We start from the raw sequence: 21,206 nt of genomic DNA on the forward strand, positions 1-21,206 counted from the left end.
ATCTAAAAGTCCATATGAACATACCATTCACCATCAACAAATGCTCCCTATTAGGCATGTCCAACTATTACACCACGCCTGAACCACGTGAACTTTTGGTTCTGTATAAGCAACGTGATAATACCTTTGTGATTAATGAGGCAATCCTTGCAGCAATATTCGGCTCAAATTTACTAAATCTTATGCATTTCGTAACCAAGATGCATCTTTAATTTCTGTAATAGTGCCGAAAGTTTAATCTGTAAAATGTCAAAGCAGTCAATTATAAAGATATATTTATTTGACAAGGGAATAAAGAGTTATGTCCGAATTTAAAAATCCCGGCAGTCGGGAGTCATGACTGACAGTCTCATTACCAATTACTTTTCGATTAGCTTATAAATACGTTGAAGAACGCAAACCCAATCTCGGTCAAAAATTATAAAATATATGGTAGCATAAAAATTATGACGTTAATTAAACCAGACCGGATTCTGTTGCAATTAGTCAGCCTTATTTGAGGACTGTTAGACCTTTTGGGATGAATAATGAATAGAAATTGGCAGGAAGGGATTTTTAATTGCCAAAATTATGAACACAAAAAAGGGGAAAGGAATGAGACAAAATCAAGACGGGGGATACTTGGAGACGATATATTATACAATGTATAATTCAAATTAAACTGCAATTAACTAATGTCGAATTTGATGAACAGAGAGAACAGACACAACATAATTTGTTTGACTTTGTGTACATTATTTCAACTATTGTTTGATATCTACTTGTATTTGTATTTGTATTTGAAATCCAATCACAAGTTTTGGTGGCAATAAAGACATAATTATTATTTAGAAAAATGTAAGAAGTTAATTATTAGGACAAGAAATTCCCTTGATTTATTGAGTATCATTGATTCTATGCCTTATCAGGGCCACGAAGACGAAGAAGACAATCTTGGGCTGATTGGTTATACCTTGGGTCAAACTATATTTTATTGAATTAGGATCTACTTCATCTAAATTTGATGAGTGATGTTTAACATAATATCAAGTGCACTTTACTTGAATATGCAATCTAAATGTACACGTCCATTTCAGTGATAGCGAGTGACTAATGGAGGGAGGGAAGGAGAAAGAGAGAAGGGTAGACAGAGAGAAAGAGAAGGGAGAGAATCTGAGCGAAAGTGTGAGTGTGTGTATGTGTGCGGTGCGTGTGTGCGGTGCGTGTGTGCGCGTGCGTGTGCGTGTGTGTGTGTGAGAGAGAGAGAGAGAGAGAGAGAGTTGAGGGGGAGACGGAGAGAAAAAAAGAGAGGTGGAGAGAAAGAGATAAAGAGAAAGAAAGAGAAATAAAAAGAGAGAGAGAGAGAAAGAAGGAAAGTGAGGGATACGAGGATAAGACAACGACTTTGAAGCTTATCGCATTTGCATAGTTATTGGCAGAGGCTAGTCACTCTTGTCACTAGATAAAGGCAAATGAAGAACAAATACTATGACAAGAGGAAGAATATGCAAAAAGCCTTCATCTAATCTCAGAGCCATCTCGGGAGAGAGGCTATCAATGTACAAACTCTCTCGATCCTTGACTTTTCATCCAACATTGTCCTATCACATGACCCGGTGTTGCGCATGAGCAGATAGACAAGCCAATGTCATTGTGACTCGTTTAACTCCACTGAGATGAAGTAGCACTAGTGGTTCATCACCATCACAACCAATACTAGATTTTAAAATATCGTGGATTTGAAACTTTTAGAATTGCACACTGAAGGTGGAATTGCTGTTTCCATGGGCATTTCTTATTGGTTAATCTCGAATGCATACAATGGGTTTCTTTTTACATGTTTGGAGGTCAAATGAAACATCAACTAATTTTGAATTCAATGCCTCACACGAGTAGCTGAGTGACAAGATGTGATGAAGGGCAAAATAATTATCGGGCAAAATATCTGACAGGCAAAATAATGATACACAATAAAAACACAAAAGAAAATCGCATGATAATTTACCAAAGGGCAGGAATTAATGCCAACATACCTGACGCGCAAAACAATAGTGGCCTCCTACTTTTTCAGAAAGCTGGCTTCGTCCTATAATTGCGATGCCTCGTGTTTCCCTTCCAAAGTAGGTTCGATGCTACTAGGTTCACGCGAATGTACATTAACTTTAAGTTTAGGTGGTAGATTCAGTTTACTAAGTTATCTTCAACTTTTAGGGACCGTGTTGACGCCCTAGTGATTACGAAAACCGGCAGATAAAGAGAAGGTTGAGTTCGGAGAAGAGGTGAAAAATAATGTGTGAGCGTTATCATTGTATTATGCGAGTGCGGAAGAACATCAGATACACATGTTCCCTGGAAAGCATGGCTCTCCAAATGCCTTAATATTCTAAATATTGCATGTAACATCATAACAATCGGGACGGATTTTTATGTCACATGTTCGTGTAGTCCCATATACATCTTTCTGTGTACAGTACTTGCAACTTTACGAAGACTTGGCCAAATTTCTTATCATTTTGATTATTCCAGAACCTTGCAATACACACAAATTCTTATATGCTAGATGATCAACCTTTTCTGGTCGATACCACACTGTTTCTTTCACTATGCAATCGCATGACCAGAACTCAACTTCATGAAGTAGATACAATTTCGTAGCACTAGTGGTTCATCACCATCACAACCAAGGTGGAATTACTGTTTCCATGGGTTTTCTTTTTGCATGTTTAGAGGTCAAATAAAACATAAATTAATTGGGAATTGAAATGCCTTACACGGGTATTACACATGAGCTGAGCGACAGGATTATAATCAAGGGCACAATTATTTGGCAAAATATCTGACATGCAAAAGAATAATACAAAACTAATAACACATAAGAAAATGGCATGATAGTTATCGGAAATTTACCAAGGGTAATAATAAATGTGCCAATAGATCTGACGAGCAAAACAAAACGGGCCTCCTTCTTGTACAGAATATGATGATGCTAGCTTCGTCCTATACTTGATTTGTCCCTCGTTTTCCTTCCAAAGTAGGTTCGATGCTACAGGTTCACGCGACTATCCAGCAACATTAAGTTTAGGCCGTAGATTAAGTTTAGTTTGAGTTATCTTGTACTTTTAGGGACCGTGTAGACGCACTCGTGGTAATACGGAAACCGATAGTTAACACGAAATTAAACCACGATGTGGAGGAACATGATTTGCTTCGAGGTTAATTACGCCAGCTTGTACTTATACTTTGAATAATAATTGTTTCGATCCCGTGTGAACCCTTGTCGTTGTAAGTGGATCATAGTTTATAACTTCGAGGTTCCGCACACCTTAAGTTTAAAACTAAGACGATTTCGTGCGAACATAGTGGAATATCCATATTTCCCGGGTAAATCAATATCTCTGACAAAAATACACGGTAATACAACATGATAAACCCCAACAATGATACCAAATTCATCAACTTGAATCCAATAAAGAGATAAAATATCGAGCCATGGATGAGTGAAGATTGTGCTTTGGGAGGGGGCACACCCCCTGAACAAATGCGACGGGGGCAGTTTATTCTGATCACGAGGGCATATCCCCACCTCAAATCATATCAGTTGACCTTGAAACAAGGGGGACACCCCCTCAGCCTTCCCGTGATCCCGTCTGTTCCTTGGTGGATATTTAATACTTAGCTCTTTTATCCTCGGGACACCTAGGTATAGTATTCCGGTTTAAGCATTATGTTGGGGCAACGTATTAAATGATCATAATTATTTCAACGAATTAATATCAGGAAATATCGATTTATTTCCAAACAGAATGTGTCTCCTAGCAAAACGCATACGTAGGAAAGTGGTGATACATCTCTGTAGTTTAATACCTTGCAGTATTAACGGTCGATTGGGAAATAGCAACTCGGGACACCAAACGATCTTCATTTAATATCTGCTATCAAGTAAATAGAGATACATAATTTGATTTGATCTCATTTAAACATGTGATTAAGTGCTTTGTTATGAATATCTATGTACTACAATGTTATCCATGATTTTATCTATATAAAGATTTATTTAAAAAAACAACGAAATCTTCATTTTGTGGTCATGCTCTTGGTGCTAAATAAACACCTAATATAAAATATAATCCATTTGCCTTAAGGGAAAGCTCGGGGAAAGTAACGAATAAATGTGGTTGAAACTTCCGTTGACACTCGGGTGTCGTGTCAGGCATTTCCAGGTGTAAAAAAGAAAGGGGTCTGCACAATGAGGCTAAAAGTAATAGGTAGCAACTATTTCATAGATCTATAAAATTCCGATTGGATTTTTTTTTCTTACAATAGTAATTATGTGAAGAATAAGAACATTCAACCATTTTTGTCAAATCAATCCTACCCTATACCATAAGCAAAAATAACTGTGTGACTTCACTTTTACCACATACTTGACTTTGTATGTGCAAAGAGGTGAAAGCGACCGAGTCCAAGAGTTATACAGTGCGTCCCAGAAAAAAACAAAACCGAGAATTGTCGATGATTCATCATAACTTAATCACAATCATAATTAATAAATGACATATATGTTTAAAGCTTATATCTCCTCTTTCATTTGATGCATCTCATATGATGCACATCTCACGCATGAGTGATTAAAACAATTTGAAGAGAGGAAACGAAAAAGTCATTTGGCGGGCGGCAGCTGAATTTCAAGGGGAAAATCACATTGCTAGAAAGTTCAATTTATGCCCTTTCATATGACACCTCAATCAGGAGAAATGAGCCAGGAATAACAATGTTCTGTTTGTTTAAAGTAGTGCTTGCATTTCCATGATTTGATTAAACGAGTTCGTTTTCACTGGCTGCCTGCCGTAGCAACAAACAGAGTTGACAAAAGATGTACCTCCGTTTCGTTGACTGACGATCAGCCATGCATCAAGTCTTTCGCCTTCTTAAGTTATGATAAAACATCGATAATTCTCGGTTTCGTTTTTCTGGGACGCACTGTAGAATGAGGTTTTCTGGGTAAAATCGGGTCAAGAGAAGCAGCTATAGAGAGTCATTGATCATTCGTTTGTGGGGTTAAGTTCTTAGTTTAAAAAATAGGAGGAAATTGCTTTCTTTTAAAAATGGTTCCTTCCTTCCTAGTCTGACTTGTTTTCATCTCCGCTATTTGCATGTATATCATTCATATTTGTATGCCCACGCAGCAAATAATATCGTTGAATGATTGAGCGTCAACCCACAATGCAAATAGACGGGGCACAGCCACCCCTAAAATAGAGTACTTAGTATCTGGCAAAAACCTCAAATTGCAAATTGAGAGGAGTTTATCAAGTATTAAAATGATTCGATATTTAGATATTTAGAGCTGTCTCCGACTCGAAATAAACCCCATTCAGATGTCACTCTCTAGCAAGCCATATCTCAATCTGTTTAAAATTAATAGCCAATTATAATTATGAGGTGATCGCACAGGTTGATGTCCAGATCGGGATAAGGTATTGCATCTTCAAGTCTGTCTGTCAACTTCTTTATCCTATTATTTTCCTTCTTTCCCGACGATGTGGCTTTCAAATTAAGTATTTTCTTTCACAAATAATTTGTAGAGGAATACAACTAGTTCCTTCTTAGAACTACTCACCTCACTCTTCAATTTGTTTTGATCTGCACGCAACCTTCTCGACCTTTCTACCTTTCTTCCTTTCTTTTCCTATTTCCATTACACCTAATTTTTGATGTACAAACGCCGTAGAGATGATTCCCCAAAAGGGGTACGCCCCTCCCCTTGAATGCGCCATTCTTATAATTTCCTCTCTTTTAAGAGTTCCTTAACCTTTTAGAAACAAAAACGGGAAGGCGATTCGATCGCATAATGAAATTCAGTGTTTTGCAAGTTTGTATCAAATTCAGTTAAATGCAAAGTACACTGACCATTGATTTAAAATATGTAGACAATACTGATTATTATCTTCACAATGTGAAATAACATCAACATCTCACTGTAATTCAATGCGGAATTCATCGCCCTTTGTTTGCATCACTATCCAAGAAGCCTAAAATATCATCTTTTGACGCATTGTGCAGTGCTGAGTAAATGTCATCGTCGTTTAATGGAATCACAACAGGCAACAGTCTTAAGAAGCACATGAGGCCGGGGAGTCGATGTTAAGAGCAAAGTAAACAGTCTTAGTTCCCTCCCTCCTCCTTCATTGTGCCCCCCTTCCGCCTCAACAGCCATGGTAGCTTTTCAACAATCCTTATTCTATGTATTATTATTACCCTATGAATTCCAGACATTTAGTAAGGCAAGACAATTATAATTAATTCTATCTTGCATCTTTCGGTCTGTGACAAAATGAATAAGCATGTATTTTTAGAAACTTTTCAGTGTGTCCTTGTCATTATCCTCCTCCTCCTCCTTATCATCATCCTCATCATCATCATTATCTTCCACGTCATCATCATCATCATCTTCGTAACGATGGCGATGAGGATGACGGCGATGACGATAGTGACGGGGATGTTATCAATTCTTACCTGTAATGGTAATAGGTCAATGTCGTTACTGAAACCGTCGATCATGTGACCTGTACGGTCACCTCTGACCTCTTGAGGGAAAGCCCCCGTTGACGTCACAGCCATCAGAACGGAGAGACTTAGAATGAAAACGGTCAAGGTCAACTGATGGGGCTCCATTTCTAACCAGATAGGAAAGAAGAAAATTGGGAGCAAAAGATAAAGAATAAATCATGTATCAGTTTATTAATCATGGTGGCTCAGTGGTTAGAGCGCCCGCCTCATGAACAGGAGGTCATGGGTTCGAACCCCGGCCGAGTGATACCAAAGACTTGTAACAATGGGACCTTCTGCCTTCTAGCTAGGCGCTCAGCACATTAGATTGGAGAAGGGTAGTAATAACATATTATGTTATGCAGGGCCCGCTGGAAGAACAGTTTCATAACTGAAGTGGCTACCCTGGGTAAATAAAACGTTATTATTATTATTATTATTTATTTGTAATGCTAGTTATTTGATACTAAAAAGCGTTCGGAAAATTGCAAAATGTGGTTTTTAAGAAACTGACGAAGTTAGTAATGATGAATTTCTTAGAAGAGCTGGAGTGCAAAGGAAAATAATACATGAGATGTTGATTAGGAAGTTAAAGTTTATGGACCACATTACACAGAAGGCCTAGCGAATCTTGCTTTGACAGGGAAAACTGTGGGAAGGATTAGTAGGTGAAGAAGGAGGATACTTTGGATGGACAGTCTGCAGAAATTGTCAGAAGAGAGAGAGGAGTGAAAGAACTGGGAGTGGTTCTATTAGAGAAGGCTAGGAGCCGAGGGTTGTGGAACAGCAGGATCGCCAAAGTCAATCGATATGGCACTTAGAGAGATGTGGAGAGTAATTTCAAGTCAAATATTTGATTTATTATCCAGATTCGAAATGTTAAGGTGATATGCAAGAAACATACATATATACAGATAATGGAAAGAATTACACTACAGTCAATCACATACGACAATTTAAGACAAATATACAAACAAAAATTTAAAAAATTACATGAAATTCACAATCTCAATTCATTTTCGTTGGTTAACATGTTTTAAGCTAGATTGCTTTTTTTAATGGCTTCTTTCCATTCAATTTCCTTCAATTATACTGAATTAGGATTCGAACAAAATCGAGATTGGTTTTATATGATTACCCTGAATAATAAGGCACAAAGTAATACAAGAAATATAACCATATATATATATATATATATATATATATATATATATATATATATATATATCTCTACCTTCGATAATGAATGTTGTTTAATTGAATTTTTCTTTTATTGAAGCCGCAACTTGAAATCCACAAATTTCCTAGGCTTTAAACCTGATTAATGGACTTGTCGAATATTAAAAAGGACTTTGAGTACATAGTGGGGAAAAGGAATGGTAAAATTACACGTAATCCCTATCATGGAAATAATCTTGAAACCAACATTATTGAATTTTGATAAAAATGATAATATCATAGCTTTTTAAGCAAAATCTCAAACGAAACAAAAATCGAACGCTTTTTTCTAATATAAGCGTTACAATACCTACTACCTGTACATACCCATTGTCTAAATGTTTACAAACGTCTTCTGTGAGAGATACAGATTGCAGTCAAAGTCGAATGTTTCAGTCGGAAGCCGTGTTGGTTATAACATAGAGGCACCATTTTACATGGTTGATGAAATACAAATTTACAAGGCAAATCAATAATGGGTGGGGTGGAAGGGCGTCCACTCGTCGTCTTCTTGTGTTTATTTCATTCCCTTCACCTCTAGTTTCTCCCTTTTCTCTTTTTGTATATATAGTTTTTTGTTTAGTCGTGCAATGGGGAAAGGGGGTTGCCCAACGCCCCCCCCCCCCCGTAGCTACGCCACCTGTACGTGACATGACAATCCCGGAACTCTATAAATACCTTCATGTAAGCCAGAGAGGCATCGAAACATCGAATTCAGATTAGAAATACAAGACTCTTTTCTCCTTTGTGGTCGCACTTTGTGGTAGCTTTACAGATTATGTTCTGAGTAATCTATACAAGGCGGGATACGCTGGGAGTTTGAACTTTACTGGTTCATTCAGGTAGATATGGTAAATCGCGCCCTTTTTTCCTTCAAAATCTATAGGAGAATTGCAACTGCGCACACTAGGGACTCGTTTCACAAAGCCTTTTTTCGATGACAAATGACAAAAATCAGTGACAAATCTACTGATAACCAATTAGAAGCAAGGATTTCACTAGCGTATCAACAAAAACTGTAATTTGTCACGGATGACAAGTTTTATGAAATGGGGCCAAAAGTCCTACGCGTATTCCCTGAGTTCTCATTTATAAGGTACAAACATGACTGTGACGCGTATTAAACCTACGTCAGTAAAATAATAAAAAGTAGTTATGTTTGAAGAAAAAATGCTTTAGTATACTGCGTCATACCTGAAAGGCGCTTAATACATAATGCCCGAATTATGGTTTAACACGATTTACTCCAGTATTGCACTGTTACATCCTCTCTTACATCCAAACTGTAAGTTCTTTTCTATCCCAAGTCTCTTTTTGCTCATCATGCGGTTTTATTTCAATATAATTCACACGGTTTTTTCTTTCTTCAGTTAACTGTGGTTAAAAAATATTTAAAAAAGAGGAAGATTTTTTAATATTTTTTTTATTACTGATGTCAAGTAAAATACGTTAAAATATCATTAATATACAGTCAAAATATTCGAATGCGTAGCAATATATACATATGAACATAATTGTGTACATGTATATATTTCAATTGTGTCACACAAAATCGTCCATTTGTGTGATATATTTATTTACATATATATATATATATATATAATTCTGGGTGGGGGTGATACATGCCTAAAATTACTGACAGGTAAAACAAAAAACAACGACAGAAAGAGGCCTTAACTTGTTCCGTTCCTTATTTCTGTCTAAAAGCCATCTGACGAAAAGACAGCGAGAGAGAGAGAGAGAGAGAGAGAGAGAGTGAGAGAGGGAGAGAGAAGAAAAAAAGTGGACGACACTTGCGTATACCCTAGTATCGACTCGTATTTGACAATCAAAGCACAATAAAAGAAAGCTGTATTACAAATCTTTAAAAATCCCAAGGCATTCACCTTTCCAATTCGGATTCAACTAATAAGAAGAAGAAAAATAGAATCCGTAACAAACACACCTTAAAGAAAAGCAGACCGATTGCATTGTCTAATCCCGAGAGGAATGTAATACGAATAAAAAGGATTGCGATACTTCGTAAAATGAGTTGTATCTAGCAGTCATTTAATGAGATTATTTTATATTAATCAGTGGAGAATCGTTGAAACGTTATCGTTGATGTTAGGCCCTCAAGACTGATTTCACAAGATGATGCAATAATGCAAAACAATCATTATTAAATTCGAGTAATGTACGGTCGTAATTACAGCTTCTAGCCAGTTTACAGTTTTTGATTAGCTGAAGAAAATAATATGCCAGTTTTCTTTAAAACGAAGTATTAGCTGGCAAGTAGTAAAGGAACTTTTTCATTATTCTGTATGATGATTTTTTTTTCTCGCTTTTAAAGAACAATATTAAACTAATTGAGACTTGATTAATAATAAAGATTTCATGGTTGTGACTTTAATACCATCCATATGACTGTGTTATCAACTTGCGTACCGTTTACGCAATAGATTGTATTGACTTTTTTGTTTAATACATTAATATTTTTCATATCGAAACGAAGATTACACTCTATTGGTGCTATGAATACTGTCAATATTTGTTCAGAGATTTTAAAAACACCGCTGTTAGTATGTTTAAATTGGAGGATTCACACTAATTGAAATTCCATAGGTTACCCCCAGAACGTTGAAGTGTAAAAATCATTTGTAACTTGGTCTTTAGCATAAGTGGCGCAGGGGGTATCGAACCGCGAACCATGTGATCCACAATGCGGTGACGTTTCCACTAGACCCTGACACATGTCTTATAAGACATACTTCGGTATGAGGCTTTGATATTAAGATTTCTTTATGGAAATGTAATATTTTGTTCCTAATTTAAAGCGTGGGCATCCAAATCACAAGGATTATCATTATTTCGAATCGCAAACCCTAATGTATAGCTATTATTATTGCTTTTCTAGGTTATTTTGTTTGTCCACGGCCGTGCAGGCTTTAAACAGGGGCGTAGACAGACGCGAACTATCGGGGCACGTGTTCATCAATCGCATGGCAAAAAGGGGTAAAAAAAAAAGACAGAAATGGAGAGTGCAACGATATCCTTTGCAATATACTTGACGAGACACAAACATTGAATAGACTAGGTAAGAATATTGAGCAGCGGCATACCCAATATTTTTTTTCGGTGGGATGGGCACCGGATTTTTTGCTTATGAAGCTTTTTAACATATTCAAATTTGACATTTTGATGCAGTACAGTACTTATGCACTGTTTAGTATTAAAGAATACAATTATGGTTTTCCGCTATTGTGTGCATATTTTATTTGTATTATTATTTTTTATTTGTAGAGGAACCTGGGAGCACCAGAAATTCGAGGGGGGGGGGGGGCATTCGACGCCGGGCTCTCCCCTTGGCTAAGTCGGTGATGTTGAGAACTGTTCAGCAACTTTATCGTGAGAGGAATTTGTACCTAGAAGGTTATTCTGGATGGCACTTCGTTCTAAAATGGAACACCCCTCATCTCCCAACGCGATCCAAGTCTAGCGTCACAAGAAACTGATATGACCTTTCCATTTCGTTGTTTTCATGGAGGCCTTTTTTTGACCGATGAGGTTTTGTATGTCAAGTCGTTATTAACATTTAAACTTTCAAGATTATTCTCTCATGCAGACATGGTCAGAAACTAGATCTGCTCTGTACAAGACAGAGAGGATCCTCACTGAAGATATATTTAGGCTGTCCAAGTGATTACAAAGAAACAAAATATTCAGGTTTAGCCAAAAGTACCGAATCTAGGTGAGAAATATAATATATTTTCCCTGTGACGTCATCATCATCGCACTATTAGGTGGTGTTTCTAGCATAAAACGGTGTTAGGTTAGGTTGCTGGATGCAACCTTTCCTGTTTGCCCCGGTCACTTAAAAAATAACGTAATTAACAAATCCGAATAAAAAAGAAGAAACAAATCACACATAACAAAAAATAACAAAAAACACAACAAAACATGGTAAGGCATTTATCTTCAATACCAAGCCCCCTCGGAGATGACTTTTTGCCGTCGGTCACATGTTTGCACAGTGTTATTTTATGAACCATGGATAAAAGGTTTAGAAGGATATTAGCCTATTTACAGGGGGAAAATATCGTGTATTAATTTTTGAAAAAATGTTAGATCAACAACTTGTCTTATTCTTTAACCTCAATATATGCTGTGCCATAGACATTATTTTGTTAAAGTTTCTCCCTTACTCTCATTCTCTCTCTCTCTCTCTCTCTCTCTCATTATCCATCATAATCATCCTCATCAGCATCAGTATCATCATCATTATAATGATAACAAGTGGCTTATAAAATTTTAAACTCGTTCTGTACACCGATGCTCTTTACATATATGGGGGGGGGGGGTATTGATTGGTCGGAACCTTCGGATCATAGCAAAACTTGGGCACGTCCCTTTGCATCTCATGACACTATCAATGTCATCCAACATTTGATCGTACTCATCTCTCTTAGGAGCACTCGTCGGGTATCAAAGGCTTTCTAAGGAAGGCGTGGGTATATGAATGGTGATGTGTACGACGTCACGGAAGTACCCGCTAGAGGCGATTTCACTAAAGACCCAATTATTCCTCAAGGGTCAAATCCTAAACGGATCAACCTTCTCCTCCTCCTCCTCCTTCTCCTCCTCATGCTCCTCCTCCTTCATTCTGTGGACGGATGCGTCTTAAGAAAGATACAGAAAGGAGATGTGCTTTTTCAACAACAACAAATTCTCCTTGAAATCCTGGTAGATTTAAGGTTATGAAGTTTTTTTTTGACAGAGTGATGTTTATTTCGTTAATTGCGGTTAAAAATTTGTCACAAAGGCGTTGCAAAAAATTATATCAATGTATATATCTATCCTGGTATTAACTAATTTATTTGTTTTTTGTAATTTTTTCACTTATTCGTTATTTAATTATTTATTAATTAAAACTTTCTATTTTTTCTATTAAAGCCCCACTGCACCTTTATATAGCAAACAATGTCTAATCGGTGACCATTAGTCCCCTATGATCCTCTTTTTCTTATTTTAATTGAGAGTTGATTTGATAAGATAACCACCTGTCATTTGATCTTGTAGGGTGGTCTAATCTCTCCTGTACACTAGTACAGATGGGCTTTATTTATTCATATGTTTATCTATCTGTTCATCAATTTACCAGTTCATTTAATGGTTAAAATAATTTAAACAGAATAAAAACAAATGAGTTGTAGGAATATTTTACATCTCGATCATGGTATTATTATCGAACGAGGTAAGATAATGCATTGATGAGATTGCAAAAAAGAAAGAGATTAATCTTAACTTGATCAAACGAACCATTAGTTCCATAAATTACTGTTATCGTAAAAAACAGTTTCTAATAAAACAACAAAGGTTTTAGGTCCATGTGGCCTTATATTTTCGTGTATTTCAGTCTTTAGCAATCGAATTAGTGAGCAGATTAAATTACTACAATTTTCATATTGCTCCGATTGTCTCATTTTCGCTCGCTGGATCACTGCAGCACAAACATAGCTCGTTCGACGTCACTACCAAACTAGCCAATCAGCTGTCAATGACGGCATATTGAATGCGGCGGCAAATATATTTTGTGAAATTTCTAATTGCATACTAGTTTGATTTTTGGATGGAAACGCAGCCATTGTTATCTTGAAATTCATTGAAGTCATCAGAATAGGGTAAGTTACGTCTCAGATGATTCAAGAGGTCTATTTCGTAGATAAATTTTCAATTCTTAGAATGTTCCACTGTGTTGCAGGGTACGGGGTGTATGCCATTGGGTGTGATGTGTTCGCGCGCAATGGCGCGAATCATACATTCTTCTTCTTCTTCGCTAGAAGTACAGGCCACCGCGCCGTCGGGTGTGAACATTCCTTTCCTTCTCAATACAATAACTTTCACCTGCCTAAGTTATTCAAACCATACGGAATCATGGCGTCTCGCCACTTCCATTACGTAATCATTAAAAGGATCCGCATATACAACGTTTTACTGCTATACGTTGTACCGCATGAAAGTACAAATCTCCCTGGTATACCTTACAGTCCAAACGATAAAAATATGCCTTAAACGAAGCAGGCGACAATCGGCGTAGCAGACGACACTTGATGGTAATTTTGTATGTGAGATTGCTTTGCTAAATATAAATTACTTTGTTAATAAATATCAACTAAAATTTCTTTTACATATCTTTAAACCATCATTGATATTTAATAATTCATGAGTGAGTAAAAGAAACATACCAAACTATATAATGATATGTAATACTTGGTGGCAATTAGGGGGGTTTGACGTGATGACCGATTGCACCCCTCTGTTAATAACCGAATAGTCCATGGTGTGTCATGAATATTCATGTTTTTGCTTACCTCGGTTAAATGTTTGTTTTTACTTATTGGAAAAATTACGGTGGGGGTTGGATGAAATGGACATAATGAACATAGCAGAAGTGATGATTGATAATTCATGCCTCTTATCCTTCGTGTGCTTGACCTATAATCTTACAATCGCTTGGCAGACTGAGTCCAAAGTTCGACTTGTTTCACATGTGTATTATAGGCAACGGCGAGCTTGCAACCTATTTTGAAAAATTACGGTGGTTGAACTTTCGAAAGTCAATGAGACATGAGGGCTCCGTGAAAGAGCTAGTGATAACGTACGTCGGGGTGGAACTGCTTTTCGTTTAAACAAAAAATGATTTTTTTTTTTTTTTTTTTTTAACGATTTAAAAAAAAAAAACGTCCATAGGCTAACATGGTAGGCTGCTGACTCTGACGATAGGGGGCGTTGTGAAATGAGACTAAACGGAGCGATATGGTTATAACAAATGAAAGAAATATTTTTTCAAATAACAGCATTAAAACTGTTGGTGATCACATGCTTTTTAATAAGTACTGACTTTGAATTCCTACATTTTAATAAGACACAAATATACGTTTCACTACTTTTCCTTATACCTGTTAAATCCCCTCAAATCTATCAAGATTTATTTTAATAATAATAATGTTATGTGCGTGGGTGTAATACTGGGTTAAAGATTAACCTAAATATGCTTTCCCTAAATCCACCGACAGGAACGACTCGATACCGCGATTTAAATATGTCCCTAATAATTTTCGAAATCTAAATTTGAGAGGATTTAAAAGGAAGGAGGAAAAAAGTAGTAACAACAAAGAAAAAGGAAAAGAGGTATCATATACGACAATATTCATTTAATTTCCTAAAAGGTCCATACACGTAATCTTTCAAAATGTCAAAATGATTGCTGGACGTATTCATTGGCTACTTGTTCTTTATGAATGTATACAATATAAATGTTCATAAACCCCAAATCCCTCCCCTCCCCCCCCCCCGGGAAAAAAGTGTAAGATTCTGAAAAGATATACACTCTATCTATTGAGAATTACCATATTTTCACAATCATTTCATGAAAAAGAGGTAAAAGAAATTATTCCAACTTCATGGGCAACCGCGTAATTGACGTCAAAATGAGTTTCATTGAATGAAAGGGCTGAACATGAATCTTGTTCTGCTTCATCGACAAAAACACTTGTAGCAATTAGTTTTCATTTTTCTTCAGATGAGAACCAACTTACCCATCATTTCTGCTCGACCAAGTAAAATTAATGAATACAATTAGACATTAGACAAGGACATTTACGGGTAATTACTTGCGCACTTGAATAAAATATACGCACACCCACACGAACGCTCACACATGCATGCACATAAACGCACTTACACAAAGACATTGTACAACACAGAATTCCAGAAAGGTTAGGTTGGGTCTGTTTCGAAATGAAGATTTTTAATCGTGAGGATACTATAAGAGCATTCCGCATTTCCGCTGATCCAAGCTTAGTATTGCTGCAAAGTCTGGAAAATCTCTGACAGTCTGGCAAAAAACATCAACAAGTAAATTCCCTTTTGGAATTCCTTTCCCAGAGTTTTCAAAGAGATACCCACTCTCGCTTCTTCTTTCTCTCTCTCTCTCTCTCTCTCTCTATCCATTTCTATCCACCTACATACAGTGTATCTATTTACATTTTGTTCTCCCCTCCCCTTTATTTCTCAAACTCCATCTTTTAGCAGTAATGTGTTGCATCTTGTTTCATTTCTCTTTCTCTCTCGGTCTAGTATTTTTGTTTTCCTTTTTTTTCTTCTCTTGTATATTAATTCAAGAGTTTAATTCAGTGAACCTGCAACACAATAAACCTAGCTTATAAGTAGGTTTACTTTACACATTTCCGGTTTTAATGATTTACAGAACATCTTTCTATTAGGTCATTGATTACTATGATCTAAGATGAGTTAATTCCATATTGCTTAAACATACGTTAATTTTTTGCACAATATATTTGTTAATTTTGCACGGAACATACAAATAGATAAATTAACGAAAAAAACAAAAACAGCAAAAAAAAAAAAAAAAAGCAATGTTAGCCCCGAAAATGAATTTCATATTTCTGTAACCTCCCAAGCCGAGTTTAAAAACCATTAGCTGCGTCACATAATATACAAATAGTCCCTGTTTTCGATATAGCTTTCAAATAATCACGTTTGCATCATTTCATGTACCTCTTCCATTTCTCATAAAGTGAACACATAAAAAGTTCGTTATTGTCTTGAAGAGATTAATTGGAAAACATTACGCTGTCTGCAATCACAACAAGGAGGTCAAATTATTCAACGAAACGTGATCAGATTTTTGAAGGATTTCTTTGTGGATGTGCACGTTTTACTTTAATGCGGCTAATAAATCTAAAATCATTTTTTTGTCAAAGCAATACAAAAACATGAAAAGGCCTTTGTGATTTAGGCACAAAATGTGCGAATGCAGTGGCTGCTTTATCCATTTTAAAAGAAGCCCATCGTTTACCAGGCTATAAAAAGCCTCTTCATGTTCTCATACCCTTAAAAGAAAATTCATCCAGGATAATTTCTACATAATCATTCCACGATATGCACTTGAAATTCGGTTTCATTTTATTTTAAAGCAACCATGAAAGAAATCCTCGTAACGTCTTATAAGTTATGATTACGCATTTGAACTACTCAGTCCTACTCTCTTGCCAGTAAATATAGCAATTATCATTTTGCAACAAGCTCAACAAATGGATTATATTTCCTTAGCGATATCTAGGTGAAGCACCATCTCACAGAATCGGGCCGGAAAATCGGCGATGATTTCCCGCCACATGGGAGAAAAGTGTTTGATTATGTGAAATATACACTCGCATGACCGGGAATCGCCGATGACCCACTAGTATAGGTTGAATGAATGTTTATGAAAAAAATCATGCTCAAAAGAACGTAATGTACCTTTAATAGTATGCATTCCTTCCTTGACAATGACTGTATTCGATTCTAGTTCACTTTGTAAATAGATTTGATTGCATTCGTGATATAACCCAAAATGTACAATCGTCTTTTGAAATACCGTTTGATGAGAGTTAGCGTGGCGTTTACCCTTATCCTTTATATTTAAAACAGTTCTAATAATTTCTCTCTCTCAACACACCATAAATGGATCTTGATCTTGAATCTTGTAAATAATCCAAAGATTCCACGATGAAATATGACGACCAACGCTGAACCAAAAGAAACATTCAAATTATTCCATTTAGCGACGTAAACTTTCCGACCTTTAATCGCTTTTAAATTTGAGGACATACAAAATATTTTTTTCAAGATGCTCTAAAATAAACAATCGAAATCAAATAGCTCGATGCAAATTCTTATTTTTTTGTAGAATTGATGTAGAATTAATGCATACTTCGCTGGAGGTGATGTAAGCCATTTTTATTTCATTTTGATGTCAATTCAAGAATAGGTTTATTGGGCAATAATTTGCAGCCAAAGGCTGGATTACGCATGCTCACACCAATTTCTCAATATCACTTCACAATACATTATACACTCATGTATTGCATTTAAAACCAAACGAAAATTATATTTACTTAAGAATACAATGCCCAAGAAATATGTAAAAAATTCCCTTATGTTTATTAGGTGAATACAAATGGTTAAAAAAAGAGAATACGTATAGCTTATATATTTAAAATTGAGGATGGAATTGTATAAGTAGAAATTCATAATAATTTGCAAACACATGATATAGATATTTGTTTAATTCGGAAAAGAAAAGGTTCAATCTCAACTATTCACCACGACGTGACAATAAATAAACGTGATTTCATAGCTTAAAGTTTGTAAGGAAAAAATCTTTAAACTATCTGCAAATAAAATCATATTTTAAGATCATTTGTAATGCAAAATAATATCTTATTTGTGTTATTAGAGTTAAGTGATGAACAGATAAAGATAACAATTGACAAGTACCTTACACCTGGGATATCCTTGCATGCAGTTATAATGACCAAGCGGAGTAAATACTTTAATGTTTAACCCACGGAATATAGTCTTAAATCTATTCTTATCTATTCTTAATTGAAATAAGTTACACGGATAATGAGAAAGGTTATTTAAGAAATTGATATGAGAGTTTTGTATAAGCATTAACACAGTTATCATATGCTATTATAATTCAGTACTTTTATTTTCTCGTTTATCATATATATTACGATATACCTCAATTCAGTTTAAAAAGCTGAATTTTGTTCGTATGGATAGTGGAAAATATTTTATAGTTATGAATATGCATGCAAAAAGCTAAATTATGTTATTGAAACAAACGAAAGAAGCCTTAACCGAGTGACAATCGATATTATATATTATTATTATTTTTTACTTACCATTTTGTCATTTATTTGAATTAATAATGTTAATTCCAAACCTCATTCAACAAATGGTAAAAATATTTTGCCAACTTGGAATATTTCTTACTATCTTGTTTGGCATTAACATTATTCATTCAAAATATGAAAACAACCTTTTTACAACTGACAACGATATAATCACCTTGAAAAAAGTCAGTGAACTAAATTTTGGGTATTCTCTTAATGTTTATTGTTTATTTCTGAATTTCTGTAGTTGTTTGTTCGATTTGAAGTGTTTTTATTCTTTACTATATGTTGTACAGTTATGTCCTTAATCAGGTGGAAAACAGCTGTGGTGATCATGTTTGTATGCTGTATAAATACGTTACAATAAATAAATGAAATGAATCAATTATCGTTTACTTCAGTTTTATACTATTTGTATATTGTGTTTTAGTAGACTTTTAGATGACGTAAAATACAGAGTTTATATGAAGTAGGATTATGTGTTTTCAAAGACTAATCAAAGTTTGATGGCATTTCAAATTCGACACGAATACGTTAAACTTTCTGGGTCATGCACCTCAATGTTCACTTACAGATAGGGAATACTCTCCTTGACGAAGCTGAATCGTCTTAAGTCTGCTTAATCAAACAATACCTTTTCACGTAAAACTTGTATTTTCATTCAATAGTGTATGTACGAGTAGCATATATGAAAATCTTACGATAACTTTCAAAATAAAAAAGGATTACTTTCCACGTAATACTTGTATTTTCATTCAATAGTGTATGTAAGAATAGCATTAATTAAAATCTTACGATAACTTTCAAAATAAAGAAGAGGGTTCTTGGGATGACAATGGCGGTAAATATATGAAAGATAAAACAAAAATTGTGTGAATCTCAGTTCGACTTTTAAACCTTTTGGCATAAAATTAATCAACAGTTACCACTGCCCACCCAGGCGTAAATGGGTATCTCGTAATCACTGGGTAATGATAACAATTGCCGGGCTCTTAGGAAGAACAGCATTAATGTTGGTGAGGCATCCTTTGGTAAACAAATTTATTATTTGTAAAATAGATTTGTCAATTTACCGAACTTTTCATGAGGATATACTGTATTGTAAAGCTATTGAAAGGAAGAACAAAGCTTCGGTGTCTCAGTCACATCTGGACATCATCAACAACCTCCGAAATTCTCAAGTAACTAAAGGAAAAGGCTTCCTGGAAACATAACAATAGAGACAACATTTAAGAGTACTTCAAATCAAGACCTCGAATAAGTAATTAAATATTTCAATATAAACTTAAATGTTTAAAATACTGAAAAGGGCACAGCACATTCATTGGCGTATTATGAATAAAAGAAATCCGTTATACGCACCTGCTCCGTGCACTCTTAAAAAAAAAATCATTATTAATTAAATAAATGTGCAACAAGGAATGGACAATTAATTACTCACCTATAGACTATAATGATGGTTTCGTTGAGGTGGGCCGAAAACGAGGCTGTTATCCGAATGAGGCTCGTTATCCGAATGAGGCTCGTTTTCTCTTGATAAGTAATTCTAGGATACAAAGTATTATCAACTTTCACGCTATTGGAACGGTGTTTAAAAGCACGATTAGTTTTGAGAAAGTCTACACTTGCTTGGCAATTGCATTGACTTGGCTCCCTTTATATTTCTATAAACAGCGAGTAAATTATTGTATGAGGCGGGACACGGAACAGCGAGAGAATTCCAGTCAGGCGGGAAAAGAAATGAGTGAGAGAAAGAGCGCGAAACCGAGTCAGCTGTCATGAATGAATTGAAGGGAAAAAGAATTCATGCAGTAGTGTAAATTCCTCCAATGATACGTCCCAAGGGATATTTACGACTGCTCGGTATACTGGGGCGGAGCATAGGCTAATATCACGATCACACACAAGGCCTTTGTGACGTAAGTTTGGTGGATGGCAAACAAGTTGAATCACCGTCATCCAATGTTCTTTCTTATATGACAGTTTGCCATTGCTTCACTATATGATATGATATTAGCCAATGAGATCACGTGACCGCATTCTAATGAAGTCACGCCTCTAATAGCCGCGAACGGAGACATGTCGTAAAGAAGTCAGTTTTATGCATAGTATTAGCGAGCGGAAACGGATCAAACTTTATCACTAAATGTTCTTTTCTGCATTTCATAGATTTAATTGTAGATTTAATGTTGATTAATACTGAGTGGATTTAAAATTGATTATAAAAATTGTATCTTGTATATATTGTTATCATATTTTGTTCATAACTCCATAGTTGAAAATGTCATGTATCCAGATATACAAATATGTATAATTGCATATGTGGTGCTTACAATATCTCTTTGTTTCAGTTCAGTCTCTTTCTTCAACTGTTAAGTTAAGTGTATACTATTTATTCGCATCGTTCTAAATTTAATCCTGATTACTACTGGGTGGATTTAAAATTGATTATACAAATTGTAACTTTTATCATATTTTGTTCAAACTTCCATTGTTGAAACTGTCATGTATCCTGTATGTACAAATATGTATAATTGCATATGTGGTGCTTAAAAATTCTCTTTGTTTCAGTTAAGTTCTCTTTCTTCAACTGTTAAGTTCAGTGTTACACTATTTATTCGCATCATTTTAAATTTGCTACTGATTAATACTGAGTGGATTTAAAATTGATTATACAAATTGTTACTTGTAATTTTTATCATATTTTGTTCATACTTCCATAGTCGAAAATGT

General features: G+C 35.4%; 1 protein-coding gene across 1 annotated transcript in view; it reads right to left on the bottom strand.

The window, feature by feature from the left end:
* LOC115926197 overlaps window positions 1–20,418 on the bottom strand; it is a 32,898-nt gene extending 12,480 nt beyond the window's left edge. Inside the window, exons 1-2 of the mRNA XM_030990820.1 lie at window positions 19,915–20,418; window positions 6,496–6,656 (exon numbers count right to left, since the gene is read on the bottom strand). Coding sequence (XP_030846680.1) covers window positions 6,496–6,654 — 159 coding nt within the window. The 5' untranslated portion in view covers window positions 6,655–6,656; window positions 19,915–20,418. The remainder of the gene's footprint in view (window positions 1–6,495; window positions 6,657–19,914) is intronic.
* Between the last annotated feature and the right edge of the window lie 788 nt (window positions 20,419–21,206).

This window comes from Strongylocentrotus purpuratus, unplaced genomic scaffold (assembly GCF_000002235.5).
Source record: "Strongylocentrotus purpuratus isolate Spur 01 unplaced genomic scaffold, Spur_5.0 spur5_scaffold_19, whole genome shotgun sequence".
Lineage (NCBI taxonomy): Eukaryota > Metazoa > Echinodermata > Echinoidea > Camarodonta > Strongylocentrotidae > Strongylocentrotus > Strongylocentrotus purpuratus.